General features: G+C 36.3%; 2 protein-coding genes across 2 annotated transcripts in view; one reads left to right on the plus strand and one right to left on the minus strand.

Annotated features, from left to right (window-relative positions):
• On the minus strand, positions 1–13,272 carry LOC764134 (nucleolar MIF4G domain-containing protein 1). Its single transcript, XM_030990470.1, has 16 exons — positions 13,181–13,272; positions 12,163–12,412; positions 11,599–11,724; positions 11,073–11,226; positions 10,018–10,624; positions 9,373–9,443; positions 8,560–8,688; positions 7,256–7,380; positions 6,819–6,912; positions 5,679–5,781; positions 4,854–4,984; positions 3,782–3,899; positions 2,966–3,107; positions 2,353–2,517; positions 1,736–1,867; positions 1–1,300 (listed from the first exon to the last, which is right to left on the minus strand). Exons 2-16 carry the CDS (start codon positions 12,406–12,408, stop codon positions 1,010–1,012), a joined length of 2,634 nt encoding a protein of 877 aa, XP_030846330.1. The 5' UTR covers positions 12,409–12,412; positions 13,181–13,272; the 3' UTR covers positions 1–1,009.
• The window catches only part of LOC589434 (general transcription and DNA repair factor IIH helicase subunit XPB), a 16,691-nt gene continuing 9,261 nt past the window's right edge, over positions 13,273–20,702 (plus strand). Inside the window, exons 1-8 of the mRNA XM_030990471.1 lie at positions 13,273–13,399; positions 14,393–14,464; positions 15,730–15,863; positions 16,286–16,401; positions 16,812–16,932; positions 18,719–18,793; positions 19,499–19,630; positions 20,406–20,614. Of these exons, the coding sequence (XP_030846331.1) occupies positions 13,372–13,399; positions 14,393–14,464; positions 15,730–15,863; positions 16,286–16,401; positions 16,812–16,932; positions 18,719–18,793; positions 19,499–19,630; positions 20,406–20,614 (887 nt within the window). The 5' untranslated portion in view covers positions 13,273–13,371. The remainder of the gene's footprint in view (positions 13,400–14,392; positions 14,465–15,729; positions 15,864–16,285; positions 16,402–16,811; positions 16,933–18,718; positions 18,794–19,498; positions 19,631–20,405; positions 20,615–20,702) is intronic.

A 20,702-nucleotide genomic window follows, 5' to 3' on the forward strand; every position in this document is an offset into this window, starting at 1 on the left:
GAAGTATGTTTACGTAAATGAAAATGCCAGCATGGCAGGAACAACTACCTGATTACATTTTTTTTCTGGAAAAAAAATATCCATGCATTCTATAACAATCACCTGTAGAAGAAAAGTGGTAGTTTAAGAAAGAAATTTATCATATATTTTCTGATGAGATTTTCAAAATGAGCATGGGAGAGAGCTGCAATGTATGATCGCACGAAACCAAAGTAGCCTATGAAAGGCATCACCAAGAAAATAGTTTCTTTCCAATCCTGCAGGATATATTTGCTCTATAAAAAGTAACGGTTCACTAATACAAATTAAATCACTAATTATCAAGTATAAATCCCATTCCTGATGCAGGTAATGCAATATTTTATCCCATATTGGTAATGATTCTCATAAAGTGATGTGTGGATGCACCTCACATGCAGCAAAAGAGACAACACAATCCTTCACTCGTTATCTGACCTATCATCTCACAGTGTTTTAAAGGGAATACATCCTACTTCCTGACCTTTTACTACTCATATGTTGTGAGAACCATCTGTAGATACAAATCATGTCTTGGGACTTGAAGCCAGTGGATCGTCAGTTTTCATGTGCACAAAGCCGTATTTCAATGACACCAGACTTGGTGGAAATACCATTAATTTGTGTAAACTCTGCACACAGCGAGCCAGTAGGCAAAAAAAAAAAAAAAAAATACCCCATAGTATCTCGCAGAGTCTTCAGGTGAGGGAAAGGTGAGATAATATGGAGGAATGCAAGGCATTACATAAAGCCTGTTAGTCATAAAACTGAAGGCTAATCCTGGTGATTGACAACACCTGTTATTGTGTAAACCAAAACCTTGTCCAATTCCCCATGATAGCCCACTCCTATGCGTGACGTCTTTAAACATTGAGCAAGGATTGAAACATCACACCATCTTGACTAAACATCAATATACACTTGTGTCATGCATACTGCTGAAGTCTACCAGGGAGTCTGATGCGTTTAAATAAATATTCATGAAACCAGCTTATAATTTAACTGGCCCGTCTTCTCCTTGCATAGCACTTTCCGCAATCAAGATTTTCTTCTTTAACTTCTCTATCACGTCCTCTCCTCCTTTCACCTTCCTGTTTGTATTCAACAAGAAGTGATGCATAAAGAGTCCCAGTCCTTCTCTCAAGACTCGTAGCTTGGCCACCGACGCAACTCCTCCAAAGATAGACATGATGAGAGTGTCTGGCTTTTCTAGAAGTAAGTCTGTTAGAAGACTACTCAGGAATCTCACCGTGTGCTTGTTCATGTCTGCAAACTCCACAATCTAGAAGACAAAAACAATGATTGGGGATGAAATCATACCCTACGCATATATTCATTGGCAAGATTCTGATTGAAAATTCTCTTTCCAATCATCATTCACATATATCTACAAAAACAATGCCAGTTTCAGATAATGAAGGCTGGAAGAGTAAAGCAGAGTAGAATATTCACCTTCTAATTAGTGTACGAAGAGGTTTTGTATCAAACATACTGAACGATATTGTTTGTCCAAAGGGTGGCCTTCTCAGAGTAAATCTATATTGCTGGAGTTTTTTTTTTTTAATTTACCTAAAACTTGCAAAGAGTAACGTTATCAAAATTACTGGAGAGTCATAACTTTAAACATTCTAACTGACTTCTCATGGTTTATACATCTCTTATAAGAGAAGTTTTATCACAGGAAATAAAAAGGAAATGACAAACATAGAGTACAAACCTTTATTACTGAGAGAGGAAGAGCTTTACATGATATGAGGTGAGAGAGAAGGAGGGCTAGGTTTCTCGAGGCAGAAGGATTTAATTCTTCCAACATACGGATCTTGTCCCATAAAGCAAACTGGAATGCCATCTACAAGAAAGAAGAATTAATACAACACACACTTATAAAACTTCATAATAATCATAAACAATTCAATCTGCCAACAAAGGCCATCCAAGGGAAACAGAGAAAGTCGCCATTGCTAAAAGGTGGCCTTTCTAGACAGGTTCTACAACACACATTGCTTTCTTGAGGAAAACAAAATACAGAGCCACTGTTGACAGGTTACCTTTATAGAAACGTGGTCACTAAAACAGGTTTGACTTTATTATCAAATGGCCCTGAGTGGAATACAAGGATATACTCCACATTATTTTTTAATCAAATTCAACAGTAATCACAGGGAGTAAAAATTTACTTTTGTCCATACCAAGCACTTGCAAGGGCTGTGTGAATACATCCATTGTTTTAGCTAATGTGTATTTAACCATGTTTTCACAATTTTACACATTTTACGCATTCGTACAACCCAAATCATGTATCGAAGCAGGAGACAAAGACAGAGAAAATCTTACCCTAAATTTCCTGTCAAACTGGCATAGTTTATCACTGACGTAGGCATAGTAAGGGTTGTAAGAACGCTCCTGCTGACAACAATCTAGGGTCACATGAACTACTTCCCGGTCACGACCTCCTTTCTGTCCCAGCCTCACCAGCTTCTCAAAAGCATCTGTGTAATCCTACCAAAACAAAAACAAATTCATTTAAATATTACTCTAAGTGTTTGTTAATTTCGAAAGTGGTTCAGATTCAATTCGGAAGATTCATGCCAAAAAAATGATTTATTCACAACTGCTACAAGACAAAATGTCTGCCATTTGTGAAAGTTTCATGTTGTAAAAAATGTTGGTATTCAAAACATCTGTGTAGTCATATCAAACACAAACAAATCATGCCCATATTTCCTCCACAATAACAAATCCTAAATTTCTATGATAAATTTGCTCTCAGCCAATCAAATGCCACGATTTCATTAGCTTATAACAGTTATTGATACTGGTTATTGAAAACAAGCTTTATGGAACAGGGACCTGGCCAAGATCTGCCCCTTCCTGGCTTAGAATTAAGACAACAAAAATAACTTATGGTAGTCTGTGTGAGATTAAACCAATCCTGACTAATATATACCTCCCCAGTCATGATGATACTGAAGATAGTTCGTCTGATGTCTGTATTCATTCTCTGTTGCCGTGACAACTCACTAATCTTGTTACTGCTTTCTAGGTTCTTGCCGACAATCTCATCCAGCTGCCCTCCTGAAGATTGGTCACTGTAATGATATGAAAAGATAGATGTACAGTAAGCTCATCGGTGTAATTCTAACACTCACATGACTGTCACATGCATATAGTTATTTACATTTGTTGGCATTAGCATCATGCTGGCTTTAAAGTACTTTTCATGAGTTTACTTTTCACGAGTTTACTGAAATGCAAGGCAAGTATGCAAATATTGCTGTATTGATATAGAAACATATCTATCCACATTTACATCATGCATTACTTCTGACTGTCACAAGGTCCAACCTTTTCCTATCTCACTAAATTTGGAAGCAAAATGTTATTTAATAAAAAAGAAAAAGAAGTTGCAAAAGCAACAAAAACCCTTTTCCTCCATGGGCCCATATCACATAAAATCAAAAGTGTGCAACAGGTTTGAAATATCACTTCAAAGGCCTAGAATTTGTCAAACTTAAAGCTTCGCACTGGGCAGTTATGGACGCTGCCATTTTCAGATAGTGCCAATATTGAATCACTGTGGCTACAATGTAATGCACATCTAAATGTGTGTATTCAATTTTTTTTCCAACGGACAGTTTTTGTATTACCTTTGTACATGTCAGAGGCACTTATATTTGCACTGTGATATCATAAATATCTTTCAGGTATTAATATTCTCTTCAAGGTAGAAAAGAACGATATTTGATATGAATACTCTAACTACCTGACATTCTGTTTAGGGCCATGACCGCTCCAAGCCGATCCTACAATCCACCAGCGACCTCTTTCGTCAGCCAAGATGAGATCGGCGAGCGAGATACGAAGTGTAGAATCATCACCACCTGCAATAAACATAGTTATACCATTTAAAGCTCCACTGCACTACTTATAGCTACTTGTGCCCTCTATATAGCAAACAATGCCTAATTGGTGCTGTTGGTCCCCTTTTTCTTATGTTAATTGAGAGCTGATTTGATGAGATAACCACCTGTCAGTGACCATACAGGGAGGTATAATCCCCCCCCCCCCCCCCCTGGCCAAACTAGTGCAGATAGGCTTTAACACACTGAATAACAATTAAATACGTTCAGGGAAATAGATCAAGTCTATATATCTTAAAACATATTTCATATTATCATGAAGCTCACTTGATATGTTGTTCAACACAAGCATAATCCGAGGAACTAATTCACCTCTGCATGACAAATTTTTGTGTACTGGAAGAAACGGGAGAGTTGTCCGTCACTACATGACGATGACTCTGCCGACTCCGAAATCAGAAATTTGCATGTGTACAGCAATTTTTAAAAAAATTGTGACTTTTAATTGATAACTTCCTTTTTTATCTTTAACAAATTTTATTCTGGTTTTCTAAAAAAAAATTTGTGGATTTCCTGCTTGTATAACTCTTTAAAGGCATTGTTTAACAATGCCAAATCTGAGATGCATGGCCCTATCAGTGTCTGTGATATAATGGTGAAATATTGAAACCCTACAAAAATTACACTTCAAAATGATCATGAAGTACATCAAAAAAGTAAAAAATCTTTGAGTAACGGTTTTACCATACTTGTTTTTCCCAATTGACTGTAGTGTTATAAAAAACGTTGGGAAAACGGTTTTTGAAAAATCGAATTCCAATCATAATTATCTTGATAATCAGACAGGCGATTGGCTTGTCAAAGTCATGGGATTCCTGACTGACCTAAAGCTTTATAATTATGATTGCAGCATGAGCTAATTCCAAGATTTTGTTTAGATTCTGAGACAAAGCTACCCAATCATTTTAAACGTACCTCTTTCTTTGATGATGCTTCGATGTAGTTTCCTCAGTCTATCAAGGTTTGTAGGGTCATAGTTAGGGATCCTGCGTAGGTTGTTGTTACGTAATGCGCCAATCGTCTCCAGCATAAACTTCACTCGAGACCTGCGTACAGAGAATTGAGATTACAACCAACCAAATTATAAAATGTTCTTAATGAGTCTTCACTACTGTGCATGACATTATCAATTACACATGCATTCTTTGTTATCTATAACACAAATATATTATCGCATGTGTCCCGTACTCTGAATAGTCTTGATAAAGACATATAAGTTGAAACCTGTATAGTAAGACCGCTCAAGGGAGACGAGAAACTGTCTTAATAGGCAGGTGGTCTTTATGTACAGGTTCACGTAGTATATGTTTCAATGAGAAATGTTGTTCAAGGGTTATTCTTTATGAGTACAGTCAAACCCTATTTAATGACCACCTGTGTAGAAAGGCCACCTGCCTATAAAGAACACATTTTTTTGTTTCCCTTGAATCTAGTTTCTCAGTAAAACCAAAGACCACCTGCCTATAAAGACAAGTTTCTATGTTTCTCTTGAGCTATGTTTCTCCAACAACAACAAAACTGAAGAAAACAATATTTAAAGGCCCACTGTACTACTTGTTGCTACTTGCTCCCTCTATATAGAAAACAATGCCTAATCGGTGACCATTGGTCCCCCATGATCCTCTTTTTCTTTTGTTATTTCAGAGCTGAGTTGATGAGATAGCCGACTGTCAGTGACCTTCTTGGGTGGTCTAATCCCGCCTAGCCAAACTAGTACAGATGGGCTTTAAGATGACCTACTGTTGTTTGAGTTCATCTGGACAATGATTGGCGTTGTTCTGAATGAGAAGGATAATATCCTTGAGGGATGATGGGTCATCTTTTCGGAGTGTGGCACCTGCACCTAATAAACAAACAAACAAACAAACAAATGATACAAGTCTGAATGATGGCTTATGAGCCTCATTTACATACGATGCATTAACACTCCTACACAAAAAGAGCTTGGGCTATTAATTACAAGCAATATTGCACGTATATTATGTCAAACAAGCAATTCATTAGTAACAGCCATTAAGTAAGGAGAAACTAAAAAGGATATTGAGATAGTCCTCCCAACTTAGCATGGATAAAATTTGGTTTCTATGGTTATGCATTATGATTTAACCTAGCTTTCTTTAGTCAGTCTCAGATTTGCTCATTCAAAAAACTTATCATCTAAAAAATGGGAAAGAATATGCTTTTTTTGTAATGTAACAAAATCTAAAGTGCCTCGATACAAATTGTTTTATTCACCTTTTACAAATAATTGTATTTCAATAGTCAGAATGAAAATTGCATATATTATGTGTTTTTCGGTAGGGCAAGCAATTATGACAGACATTTCTATTCTGTTTGCAATGTTACCAATATTAAAGGTAATACAAAGTTTTGGGAAATTTGAAAATTGGGTGGAAAGTGATTCTTTACAATTTTGATATATTTGGATGCCCCTGTAGATGTATTACAGTGTATAAGCACAAGAAAAATTAGCCCCTAAAACACTTCTTCTTTCGAGAAAAATTGAATATAAAAAATTACAGGTAAATTTTGATAAATTTCAAATAGCGCCAATGGGCGTACAATGGTAGCTGCGACTATGAAAATCTCAGAATATGTAGTGGTGATATATAATTTCCAAACGGGAATAGCTAATCGGTCGATTTTAGTCAAGAAACATTGTTTTATAGCTTAATTAATATCTTGACCTTGAGAGGGAGCTACATGTATATAACATAAACAGTTTATTATTTACAATTTCATAAATTTAGACTCGATTTCAACCGCGACAACGATCACTGAATATTGTAGGATCACATATGCTTCCAAAAAGTTCATTTGAACCAAATTCATGACCCCATACCAAAACTTTGTATTACCTTTAATTTCATCAGAACTTACTTTTTAAGATTTGTAGAAGCATTTCGATGTGTCTCTCCGTAAAGCTTTCCGCAAGTTTCTTGATCAGGTCATATATCAGCACACAGTGGACAATCTGATAAATAAAATAACACATTCATAACTTTCTTTTTTTTTTATTTGATTTTAGCTCAAACTTTCACTCATCTGTTTCTTTTCATTTGTCTGCTTCTATCAAAAAAATAATAATATCAGGGTGGACTTCCCCTAAGGCAGTCAACTATAACACAAGATATTTATCAGGTACACAATACATTCAATTCAACATATGTAGGATTTCTCAGAAAGGCATTTCAATGCTAGGGATGTGTTCTCCCCTGACATGTGTTGTATCCAAAAGTAGAAAAATATGGAAATCTGTCACTTTAAGATTGAAAATAATATCACACAAAGCAAATAAAATGTTATATCCTCCTCACCTGAAAGTTATAAAGATGGATAAAGAGCATAATGATGTTGTCTATTTCCTTGCTATCGCCATAGTTACCATCATCAGAGTGAATCCTATCAAAACGAGTTGCTATGGACTGCAGTACATGGGCACCTACAACATGAGAACAATTGTCATAATTAAGCACAATTGCTTTCAATACTTTTGCTTTCAATGCCAGTGCACGTATGATGAAGGTGTGTCTGAACTTGGGACACTGAAGCTATCACACAGAAATAATTTTTAATTCAAAGAGATGGTAAAAAAAGAAGGTAAATCACGAAAAATGCTTTGAATCTCATGTATTTATGAATTTCTCTATTATTATGTTCCTTAACTCACCTCTTTTGCTTTTGATATGTAATTGTTATTTATAGTATGTTTAGATGTCAAGGATATAATTCGCTATTTCTTACTGAACTTCTTAGGTTTTTAACTTTGTAATTTGATTTAGGAGGCTATATATTAAATCTCTGTTTTTTTAAACTTATTAATGATTTCATTTATCCATGTGTTTTTTTACCTTGTTATTTTTTTTGTTATGCTTTTTATATTGTAAACTGACTTGTTTAGTCTTAGGACTTTTTAATCAGTATTTTTCTTGAATAAAACCAAATATCTATCTATCTATCTATCTATGTGTACATCAGGAAATATTAGAAAAGCTCCCCTTCATGAAAAAACATAACATACTGTCCTGAACATGATCTGCTCTTTGAATTAAAAGCACAATTTGTGAGACATTTATCAGACTTTTGATACTTAAAGCCCTCATCAGAGATTTGCAAGCCTTCAAAAAATGATCAAATTTGTTTTACTGTAGTAGAAAGACTTTGTCCTTTCTAATCGATATTGCAGTTTGAAGCCCCTTAAAGTGTTGGGAGCCACGAATTTGCCAAAAATTTCAATTAAAATGTATCGTAATGTGAAAGAGGATGTCATTTAAAACACGCTTCTGCAAAGATTTCTCCACAAAAAAAATGTGTTTGAAGACAAATATTGATAAAAGATTACATAATTTGGGTTTTCTGTTGTATGCAGAAAACCTAATATTTGCATTCTTTCATCAATATTTGACTTCAATTTTGTTTTGAAAATCCTTCCTGAAATGTGTCTTAAATGACATCCTCTTTCACTTTTTGATACAATTTAAGTGGAATTTTGCCATCAAATTTTTGAGGCTTCTTACACTTTAAGAGGGGCTTTAACTACACTATTAGTTAACAGTAAGACAACTTGCGAGGCTAGCATACTATTTGATGCATACGAAGGTCATGAATTACTGATACTTACCCACTTCACTGCCAATGACGGAGTGTAGGATAGCAATCAGAAAAACATGTTCCATGACGAGTCTGTCGGGTGCCATGCTGTAGCTGATACATGCATCTTGGATCAGTCTACTCAAACTCTCATTCATATCTGTTCAGATAAATAGTGATTGTTAGCGTACTTATTTCAATAGGCCATTCACGTAATGTATCAAATTTTAATGTTAATAATAATAATAATTACATTTATAGGGTGCTTAATATGGGCATTTCTAAGAGCACAGGTGGTATTGTCTAATTCGGTATAATTATTCATCATGTTCAACAGCTTATAAGCAACAAAATGAAATAAAATATTACTAATGCAAAACAATTCAGTTGAATGTAAAGGTCTTTGTGAAGTGCCTGATACAAATTATTTGATTCACCTGTTATCTTTGGAGCTCTTTGGAAGCGCATAGAGACTAAGTATTATGCGCTATACAAAAACGGACTATTATTATTATTATCATATGAAAAATTGTATCTCAATAGTCAGAACGTGAATTTCATTAATAAATCATTGCTAGGTAAGAAAAACATCATGGCTTGTCCTAACAACACGTAATGTATACAATTTGGTTTGTGTCGTAGTTGTACAACATGTGTGAGAGTGAGTATAATCAAGGAAGGTACAATGGCCCATTTCATCCTGCAAACAGTTTTGTAAGTCAGTTTGAAGTTGTACAATATCTGAATAAAATTATTAAGACATAATACTGTAAATGATAGTGTTAACCCTGTCTCTCCAATACTCATCATTATTTTCTCTCTAGAAGGGAAAACAAACACTTACCATTGCGGCTGTTGGTGTGATAAAGCTCCTCTATTTGGTTGGAGATGGACAGGGCATTGCTCTCACTCAACCTGTAAGAAACAAGAAATGTTGAGATTCATTCTAGAACCTCTCTTATCAACCATAGTCATCAAATGCACTTGACCCCAAAATAAATTGGTTTATTATAAGGGACATGTTTTTCTCCTAGCTCATATTGATGCAACCTCCATATGTATATGTGAAGGCAATCATACACCTTACGATTAGGTTATACGATCAGAAATATTTATCAAATATTGGTTTTAAAAATACATGGGATGAAATGAATTTATGTTAAAAATTGTAAATTGCATCAAACCAAGGTGTAAAACAGTATGTGGAAATTACAGCCTATAATTTGTCTAGCAGTCATAGAAAAAGCAAAATCTGCTCCCGGTCGATATAGCCAGCTGTAAGAATGGAACGATAACACTACAATAGACCGGTTAACTCTGCGCCTTAAAGATATTCAATTTTTGTTATCATTTCTATTATAAACTGACTATTACCATAATAAACCGACTGTCATACCTTCATAAATGAGCAAATTGTGTGGTGGATATGTGCGCTTTACAGATTTATAGAATATTGTTATTATTACTATCATAAACTGATTTATCATACCTATTTATTGCTCCTTTGAGTTGTTTCCTCAATCGATCCATCTTAGCTTGCTTCTCAGCGTCCACTGATTGTCCCATCATCTCGGCTCTTTTATGAGGAGGAATGTAGGATAATGTCTTCTCGGGTTTCTTCTCGCCGATCACATTACCGTAGGGATCCATCTTGATTGACATTGTCTTTCTCATATCATCTTCGTCTGAATCATCAATTTGTTCCTCCTCCTCTTCCTCATCCTCCTCCTCCTCATCCTCCTCCTCCTCATCCTCATCATCATCATCATCACCACTATCAAAATCATGAGCATCTTCCTCCATTCCAAATCCATCTTCATCTGAGTCCAACTCATCATCATCTTCATCTGAAAGTCTCAACTTTTTCCTAGATTTCAATTGCTGATCAGAAGATTTCCTCTTAGCAATCCTCTCTTTATTGTCCTCTTGTTGCCCATCCTCCAGCGTATCGTCTTCTAAACCATCACCATCCTCCTCTAATCCATCATTCTTGCTATCCTCCTCCTCCTCACTACCCTCTGTATTTTTTCCAAAGTCCATGAACTCATCATCCATTGCTGCCTCTAAGAGTTTAGGATTCACAATATCCAGTAAGTCTGCAGTGGTAACATGTTAAGGGCATTAATTTACATTTGCTACTCCATATGCAAGAGAGAAATAGATCAGTCATTATTATGAAAATGGCTCCCATTAATTGCAACAGAAAGTATTTCAATTTTTCAGTACCATAAAAATGAACATGACATTAATATAATCAGAGTTTGATATGGGGTTGGCAAATATCTGAATGACAGTGTATCTCTTTTAACCTTGAATTATTTGGCCTTTATTTGTGTAATTCAGTGGCAGAAGGAGAGATAAAGTCCTGCTCCTCAATATTGCTAATCATTTGAGCTGAATAAAATATTCATTAGCTATAACATAGCCCTGTTGTAAAACAATTGTAACAGTTTGAAACTCAATGTTATGATTAAACAGCAAAGGTGAAAACTTTGCAATCTTACAGTATCCATGCAATGTGAAGAGAACAAAATGAAAGGATACAATCTAGGCCATCTTCTTTGAATGCTGTTGGAGTTATCTTCTCTTTTGTCTTCCTCTTCTTCCTGAAGTTAAGGCCTTTCTCCAAACGTCTGATGTTTTTTTCCTCTTCCTCGTTAGCTGCCAAGAGCTCACGCTTTCTCTGCTCTTCTTTCTCCTGCATCACGATAAAATGAAAGACCAGTCTACTTTCATGATCTGCTTAGTTTGTAATACATTAAAACACATAGGATGTCCACAGACAGTCATTGATTGAAAGTCCAAGTTTGTTGAGCACAGCTGCCATTCATTTACACGTTTTAAAAAACATGGCAGTTTATTTTTTGCAGTGCACATACTGTACCATATCAGAACAAGCCTGACATGTACTCTGTTTCTTGTAATGGAGACCATTGCAGAGAAAAATAACATGTACATATAGTGTCAGACTTTGAATGTTGATAACATTTGGAAAAGAAATTGTGTTTAGTTTCATCCCACATACATTATTCTATGGTATCAATCTTCTGATCTTATATAATATACGTACCATCCTTATTTTCTCTTCTCTTTTCGCTTTCTTCTCAGCTGTCTTTGAATCCTTTGAAGTAACTTTCTTTGGTGACTTTGCTTTCTTGGTCGACTCCTTCTTCTCTCCACTGATGTCATTCAGGTTCTAGTGACAGAAGAATAGTGAGTACAAATCAAAAATATGTCCACAGGGCAATTTCTCTTTCAGAATTGGTAAATTCGGTTATTTCATTCTTTCAAAATTGCAACTGAAACTTTCTTTACTTCTACTAGATTTGGTAAGCTCTGAATATTGCAGTCTTTTATTACATTCAGTGACATTCACATTTATTATAGATGTGAATTACAAGGAAACATAACCATTCACAAAGCCTACATTTCCACCAAGACTCAGTTTATTCTCACATTCAATACAGAGTATAAAAATTAAAACGGGAGCACACTATACATTCTCATTAGAAAAAGATACTCCTTTTTTCTTCATTGACAAGCCAGCGAAAAGAATATTCTACATTTCTGTGATTTAAAACCTGTAGACCTGTACAATCAATGATTTTACTGTACAAACACCCATCAATCTTACTTTTCCTGACAAAAAGGCATGTTTTTTGGCTTTCTTCATTATTCTCATTTCTTTCCTCCTCTGTTTTCTTGGCTTCGCTCCTTTCTGTTTTTTAAAGCTCCTCCCATCTGACGGCAAGACCCCTTCGTTGTCTTGATGATCATCCTCAGCAAACTGGACCATCTTCTTCATTGCTTTGCGGGCTCTCCTCAAGTTCTGCTGCATCGGCCGCCGACGTGAACCATTCTGGCTCCTCCCAGAATTCATCTTGCTGAAAGGAATAAACACAATTGAATGATTATGTAGAGGCCTCTAAAAAATAAAGGACTGATTATGCAGCCTACCCTACTGCTAGTACTAGTCTAGTCCTAGTCCAGAATCTGGCCTATTTAATTTTGATCTCCACCACCAACGCTAACCTCTCCCTACTTACTTGCTCCCAGCCGATGATGGCGTGATCATTAAATTAGGACGCCAGGCTGGGCTGGTGAGCATAATTATGAGTTTGTTAAATGCCATCTTCGACGGCTTGAATCAAGTGTAGGGAAATTAGGTCTATAAAGGACCGTGCAGATTCTGGACTAGTCTAGTCTAGTCCTAGTGATAAGACTTACGCCCGAAGAGAGATGGAAATGTTTTTAACCCAATGATCGATGAACAGGCATTGCCCTACAAGCATCGATGGATTAAAGTAAGTAAGTAAGTAAGTAAGTAAGTAAGTAGTGTCAATGGAACAAAATGTAACTAACAGTAACACCGACACTGCACTGCACTGGCCACTGCACTGGCGCCGACCCTGGCCTTGCACATGCATTGCCTTGTTAGCTCTATCGCGTCCACGAGGACGGCTCCGCCCGCTGCGCTCCGGGACTGCGACGGCAGCGTTCGCATCGACTACCTAGTACTGCGACGCATGTTTTCATTTTTACAGGAATTTTTAGATTAAGACCGGTTTTACCGACCGTAACTTTTCAATTACTGGCATTCCATATTTACAATGAAAGAACTGTTTGTAATTTGTATGGTTAATTTGACTTACATTTACTTGTGTTTTCCACGTGCGATCCAAAATGATTTTCCCTGCGTATGATTGCGCAATGATGTTTGCTTGCAGCAATATAATTACCGTAATATGCATGCAGAATTCGCAATGCAAAAAACAAGCGCAAGATCAAGAAGGATCGAGATCGAGAGCACACTCGCTGTCACATTTCAGCAATTCTGAGTGCAATGGGCAAGCGGGATCGTAAAGACGGTGGTAAATGTTTTCAATTACATTTGCAAGAGTAATATTATGTTGTGTAATAATTACCAAATTCTATAGGTTGTTGAAAAATTACTTTGTGCATGGGACAAATAAACATTCACTGATCTCAGCTCAGTCCCACATGATTTATTTCATGTTGGGTTCCTTTCGTCTTTTTCTTCTTCGTCCTCGATCGATCCTTTTCCATGTCTTCCTCCTTCCCCTTCCTCTGTCTTTGTCTTTGTCGTTCTCCTTCTCACTATTCTTCTCCTCCTCCTCTTTCTTACGAACCTTTTCCTTCTCTTTGTATTGATCCCTTGTTTTTTTGTGATTGGGCATTCATTCATTTAAATTTCCGCCTTAAAAGGATTGTTAAACAATAACAATGTTAAATCTAAGATGCACGACCCTACAGGTTATCACTGTCTGTTATATGGTGTAATATTGAAGCCCTAAAAAAACGCACTTCAAAATGATCAAGAAGTGCCTCAAAAAAAGTAATAATCTTTGAGTGACCGGCTTTTACCGTACTCGTTTTTCCCAATAGACTGTAGTGTTATGAAAACCCTTTGGCAAACGTTTTTCAAAATTTGTAATTCCAATCATAAATATCTTGATAATCAGACAGGCGATCGGCTTGTAAAAGTCATGGGGTTCCTGAATAGTCTAAAGGTTTATAATCATCATTGCAGCATGAGCTTAATCCAGGATTTCGTTTCAGAATCTGAGACAAAGTTACCGGATCCCTTTAATTTTAAATTAAACTTTTTAATAATTTTGTATCATAAAACTTTGGTTCATGCTCGTTACAATTTAAAAAAAAACCGTGATAGATCTAGGCTGTTATACTTGCAAAGGCCAAACTGTGTGAGGATGCAGAAATTGAATAATATAGTTTTAATGAATGTTGTATTAACTTGCTAAATTCTCTGGTGCATTCTTTGGTAACTCATGTCAACATACTCTGTTCTAATTTCTTTAGTTTTGTGCATTTTTTTCCTTCAGAATCCAAGAAATCCAAGAAGTATAGAACAGAGTCTCCTGAATTAGAAAATGATGACACACAAGGACCTGATGGTAAGTATTACGTATTTCTCTATCACTATATCAGTCCAAATATCAAACTATTAGGCCAAATAACAAAAATATGTGTTTCTCTTCTGGACTTTAAAAAAAAGGAGGAGGCAGGGCATTACTATTAAGCTATTTTTTTCCAAGATGGCTGCCATGCTAATTATAGCTGGCCATGCTAATTATAGCTGGCCAAACCTATTTATTCACATATATTGTGCTATGTTTGAAAACATCTTTACTCCAAAATATCAACTTATACAGTATCCTATCTTATTCAATCCTTTTATATTTCTCTTTTTTTAACCCTGTCTCGCTCAATCTGTCCATATTTGTCTCTCATTTCCTTCTTCTTGATATATCTATGGGCGTGTTTATGCTCGATTTTTTCTGGCCAGAATCAGGCATCTGTTTCGCGTTTAGTTTAAAACACGGTTGCGTCCTTTCTCACTTTTGTAGAATCACCGAAAAACCGCGATCTCGATCGCCGATCGTAAACTCACAAAAACGTGCATTTACAATTTGTAAACACGTTTAAATGGGGTCAACGCACTGACCTCTAGTGGGTCTACGTAGCACGCACAGTGTGGGTTTGCGAATCCAGCTGCAAGACCAATGAGGCCACCCAGCAAGAATTGCCTGGAGGAGCCAGAGAAGTGAGCATAAACAGTACACCGTGGAACTGCGATTACGATGAGCGTTTACGATGAGCGTTTCATATCACTCATTCTGCCTTCAAAATTGAGCTTAAACGCACCCTATCTCATTCAATGCATATGATGTATATTTTTCCTTGTCCTTCCATCTTTCTCTATCAATCCGTTTATCTGTCTTTCGCTGTATTTATCCTATTCCATCCCTGTCTCGCTCCATCTGTCTATATTTCTCTCTCATTTCATTCTTTTTAATCTATCTACCTCTCGTTCAATGTATATGATGTATATTATTCTTTGTCCTTCCATCCTTCTCTATCAATCCATCCATCTGTCTCTCACTGTACTTCAGGCACGATGGCTCAGTGTTAGAGCAGTGGTCTCGTAACCGGGAGGTCCCTGGTTTGAAACCAAGTTCATGCACTTGTGCCCTTTGGTAAGGCATTGTTCCCCATTTTAAAGTCCCTCAGAGAGAATTTAAAGCTGTCAATAAATTGATAAAGCTGTCGGTCCCCTGGTTGCTCACTTACAAGCATACACATGCTTTCTTAGCAGTCGGGTAAGACAAACAAATGAACTAACCAACTAACCTTCATATTTTTTATCACATCCCTCTAGGTACATACATTCCTAAGAATGCCAGTCGTCAGGTAGAGGACCAGGAGGCTGGAGATGAGGATGAGTTCGGTGCTAAAGATTATCGCGGTCAGATGGAACTCAAGAAGGACCATGGTTCAAGGCCTTTGTGGTTGGTAAGTAAGCTTAGATGTCACGTTTCTGCGAAGCTCCCTAGTCTGTGAACACACCTCACACCTAACCATGCGATTGAGAGTAAAGGAGACATCCAAACAAACTAATTTCAATTCCTCACTATTGTAATACATATTCGATGCAAACAAGTTTGCAGACAAAGGACATAATTGCTTTGCAATGTCAAAATGACATTCCGTGGTTATCTTGTAAAAAGTGCTTGATTTGATTTTTGTGATATTTTGGAATGCCGACTCTTTGTGATATCATGTTATTTAATTTTTGGGGTTCATAAACAAAATGAAATTCTGACTGCAGTTCAAAAATCAGCATTGAATCAAACAAATTGGTCCTAGTGTGAACAGCACTGTGTATTTTGTTGTTTCCATCTCTGATTTTGAGAATGTTTTGTGATCATTGACAGGCACCTGATGGACATATCTTTCTAGAATCCTTCTCACCAGTCTACAAACATGCTCATGACTTCCTTATAGCAATCTCGGAACCAGTATGCAGACCAGAAAACATCCATGAGTACAAGTAAGTCTAATTTCTATCTCAGAACCAGTTTGTAGACCAGAAAACATCTATGAGTACAATGAAGTCTAGTTTCTATCTCGGAACCAGTATGTAGACTAGAAAACATCCATGAGTACATGTACAAGTAAGTCTAATTTCTATCTCGGAACCAGTTTGTAGACCAGAAAACATCTATGAGTACAATGAAGTCTAGTTTCTATCTCAGAACTAGTATGTAGACTAGAAAACATCCATGAGTACAAGGAAGTCTAATTTTTATCTTAGAATTATTATGTAGACTAGAAAACATTTGAATATTGTACAAGTTCACTTTCAATAGTCCTTGGAAGGATCTGAACATATCACTCTCATGAAATAAAAGCAATTTATTTTTGATGCCTTGTTTTTTGTTGTGTTTTTTTTTTTTACAGACTGACTGCGTATTCCTTGTATGCTGCAGTGTCCGTAGGTCTACAGACCAGTGACATCATAGAATACTTGAGAAGACTAAGCAAGACTACTATCCCCAACGGCATTGTAGAATTCATCAAGGTAATTGATAACCTCTAGATTTGCATGCATTCCATACGGAACATTCCACACAGCTGATCAGGCTTACCGGTTCTTCAAATCATCAGGTCATTGTGTTAGGTCAGGTGGTCACGTTACCCAACCTTTTGTGAAAACATGCCTCTTTATTCACGAAATGTTGCGGGTAATGTTTGTGAAATGAACCCCTATTATCTATGAATGGTCTGGTCCAATATACCTGACACTTTGCAAAAACCCTACGGCAAACCCTAATGTCCTGAACGTGCAAATTCACATGATCTTCTGACGGGACGTGATGACCTGATAATTGGAAGTAAGCCAGTGATATGATAATTGCTTCATTTGATTCCTAATTGTGACCATTGATTCAAAGATTTACTTATCCTCAGCCCCAAACTGTTAAGCATACCACCTAATTACAACCTCAACCTTTATATTTGCTTTTTGAAAAAAATGAGCAAATATGTTGCTTAAGCTAATGTCAGATCACTAAAGTTTTCTCAGAATTTAGTATGGGAAATCCTGCCCAAGAATTTATCAAAGTAATTGTTAGCACTTTCAGGGTGCTACAAGAATTTTTTTCACCACTTGCCCTGTCGGGCAAGTGGGTTTTCAATTTACTTGCCCAAACAATATTTCCACTTGCCCAAAACTTTAAAGCGAAAAAGGACTCGAGGTTAAAGCATTTATTATCTCGTAATGATAAGTTAGTGTTTTAGATAGCAAATTAATGCACATACATGTACAGTGTAACTGTACTGAATAATAACCTAATATGTCAAAGAAAATGGTCAACAAAGGATGGTTGAAGGTTTAAAAAACGCATTTTATTGATTCTCCATAAATAATCAGATTCACATGAATCTCGGCAAGGTAGAATGGTTCAAGCAGGTTTAAGTTTTTAATATTCAGTCATGTAAAAAAGCATAATGACCCTGTTGTAAAAAATATGATACAAACATGTCATTAATGGTAACCACATGAATAAATATCAAACATTTGACTTTTTGTACTTACTAGAAAATCCCTGTTGTTTATTCCATTCCGATTCGCACGTGTTCATTTCCCTAGAATAATGACGTCATATTTGGCGTGATTCAACCAATCGGCAATCAGAGAATAGCAAAGGCCTGTCGGTGCGGCCTGCAGAGCTAGAGAGAGAGAGCGCGAATAAGCTCGCAGCTGGTACGATCGCGCTAGCTGTCTCTAGCTAGCTCACGGCCGGCCGTGCGTGGAGGCGGAGCGGCATTCATGGCTTGAAGTGTCACTGTTGCATGCGCGCTGAGCTAGCTGAGCTGGCTAGCTGTCTGTGAAGTTTTTTCGAAATCGGAACGATCTCTTTTTTGCTTCTGGATTTTGACGACGGGTAAGAAGTTGACGGGTGAATGGTAGAGTTCTTGGACACTAGGAAATTACTGTAAAAGTATCACTTGCCCGAATCGGGCAAGTGATAATTTGATTTACTTGCCCGACGGCTCAATTTGGTTGCCCCGGGACGTCGGGCAAGCGGGTTTGTCGCGCCCTGCACTTTACATACACATGTACATGTACAGGTACATGACTTTGACTTCCATTGATGTTGTACACATGAAATTCATTTGTGTGTGTATGATGTACTTCGGTTTGTTTCAAGGCTCAGTTTCTTAATTTCATCTTTTTTTTAATACAAAATCTAAATTATATTTAGCTATTAAATCAAGAAAACATGACATATATTGAATGGTCAGTTATTGATTCTGTATTGTGACTGTATCTGATTATCTGATTATTTTATATTAACTTCTAGCTGTGTACTCTGAGCTATGGTAAAGTGAAGCTCGTCTTGAAGCACAACAGATACTTCGTAGAGAGTCCATTTCCTGTAAGTAGAAGTATTGATACATTTTTTTTTACCTTAGTTGAATGTTTGAAATACTTGGATTACAAAACCTATTTATATTGGTCTTAGTTGATTTTAAAAAATGTGGAAAATAGGTTAAATTGCCTAAATTGAAACCTTGGAAAACTACATACAGAGTGAGGGAGGGATTTTTTGGCCACTTAAAACAAAATCGAATTTATGGTCTCTTTGCTCTAGAATTATGTTGATGTTTTATTGCAATGATGTAAGTACGTTTTTTTTACTTTTTCACATGTACTAAGTCAATGGGGAGTTACATTAGCTGTGGGTGTGTGCGCTCTGATAAAATAAAAACAGCAGCTTGAACCAGCATTAAATTTTGGTATATATACTAAGCATAGTTATCTGTATCTTCGTTGAATATTGGAGTAATAAAGCTATGTATATTGTCATTTATTACATATTGGAATACTAACATACTTAGATAGGCCTCAGTTGAATATGGGAATACTGATGTGATTATATAAGTCTCAAATGAATATTGGAATACTTATGTTTTTATACAGGCCTCAGTTGAATACGGTATATGAATACTAAACATATTTAGATTGGCCTTAGTTGAGTAATGGGATACCTAAACTGTTCAAATTGGCCTTTGTGCAATATTGCAGTTTTACACAAGAGGCTCATTATTTGAGATGATTTGTTTTTTGTCTGTTATAATAGGATGTATTACAGAAGCTTTTGAAAGATTCAGTTGTACAGCAGTGTCGTCTGAGGTCAGATGTTGACGAAGAAGCAAATGAAGATGGCTTTCTTGTATCACAGAGGGCAGCAGGCGGCTCATCTGTTCTCAAGGTAAGATATGAATGTTAGCAAATTATGTTGTCTCATTTCAATTACAGGGCGTCCCTGAAAAAGGATTCCTGATTTATGGATAAATTACTTAATAGTACAAAATGACTTTATTGTTAATGTACACATAAGTCAAAAGCCTATTTTCTCTTCTTTCATATAACACCAAACAGACCAAACCAGTTGTCCAAAGCAGATGGCTACTAGGTATGGTTCATTATAGTTCTGAAAATATAAGAAAGGATTTGGACTTATTGTTTATCAAATACACATCCCTTGTTATTATGGCTGCTCAGCAACTGCCAGGGTAATAATATGATACTTGTATTAAGCACAGTAGAGTATATTTCTATAGTAGCTGCACTATTATTTTTATTATTTATCAGACAATAAACACAATTAACTTATATAGAGCAAACAAAGTGAGTATTACATGAATAAATTAATAACTGTGTAGTGGCTGCAATCAAATTATTACGCAGTATCAAATAAACTTCATGCCAGTACTAAATGTCGGCTTATGGGTACAATATTGCACAAGACTTAAAAACTACGCTACACTTCTCGCAAAGAGTAGGATGTAAACCCAGTGTTAAGTGTGCCTGCATACACAAACTGATAATCTTTCTATAGATATCTTTGGGATAGGCTTCATAGCCCTTTGAAGATTAACAATAGAAGAAGTAGAAGAAGAAGTATTTTCAAAGGGAACGATCATTGATCAAAGAATAAAAGAAGGCTAGGCCTTAACAAATTCTTGTATTGTTTCTATTGTCAGTTGAATGCACCAAACTCCAAAGGAAAACCCAACGAAGCATCTGATTCTAAGGATGCAGAAGGAGGAGATGGTGGAGGAGAAACAGAGAAGATTCCAACGGATATCTTTGATTTCTACGATAAAATAGACAAGGAAGATGAAGACGGAGATGATCTTACTGCCGTCTCTTTTGAAGTCGTTCAGGATGAAATTGAAAACTTGCAAAAGAGGTTAGTTATATTAAAGTATGTTACGGTAGAAACCAAAGTGCGTGCAATGATACTACAGAAATGCCAACCTTCCCAATTTTGCTGGGAG

Source organism: Strongylocentrotus purpuratus, unplaced genomic scaffold (assembly GCF_000002235.5).
Source record: "Strongylocentrotus purpuratus isolate Spur 01 unplaced genomic scaffold, Spur_5.0 spur5_scaffold_19, whole genome shotgun sequence".
Taxonomy (NCBI): Eukaryota; Metazoa; Echinodermata; class Echinoidea; order Camarodonta; family Strongylocentrotidae; genus Strongylocentrotus; species Strongylocentrotus purpuratus.

Excerpts from the sequence above, each read along its gene's own strand:
- LOC764134 (XM_030990470.1), bottom strand. The coding sequence starts at position 12,408 with ATGAATTCTGGGAGGAGCCAGAATGGTTCACGTCGGCGGCCGATGCAG. Across the intron at positions 5,782-6,818 it reads GCTTCTACAAATCTTAAAAA|GTGCAGGTGCCACACTCCGA; the intron begins GTAAGTTCTGAT and ends TTTGTTTATTAG. Across the intron at positions 1,868-2,352 it reads AGTTTGACAGGAAATTTAGG|ATGGCATTCCAGTTTGCTTT; the intron begins GTAAGATTTTCT and ends TCTTTCTTGTAG.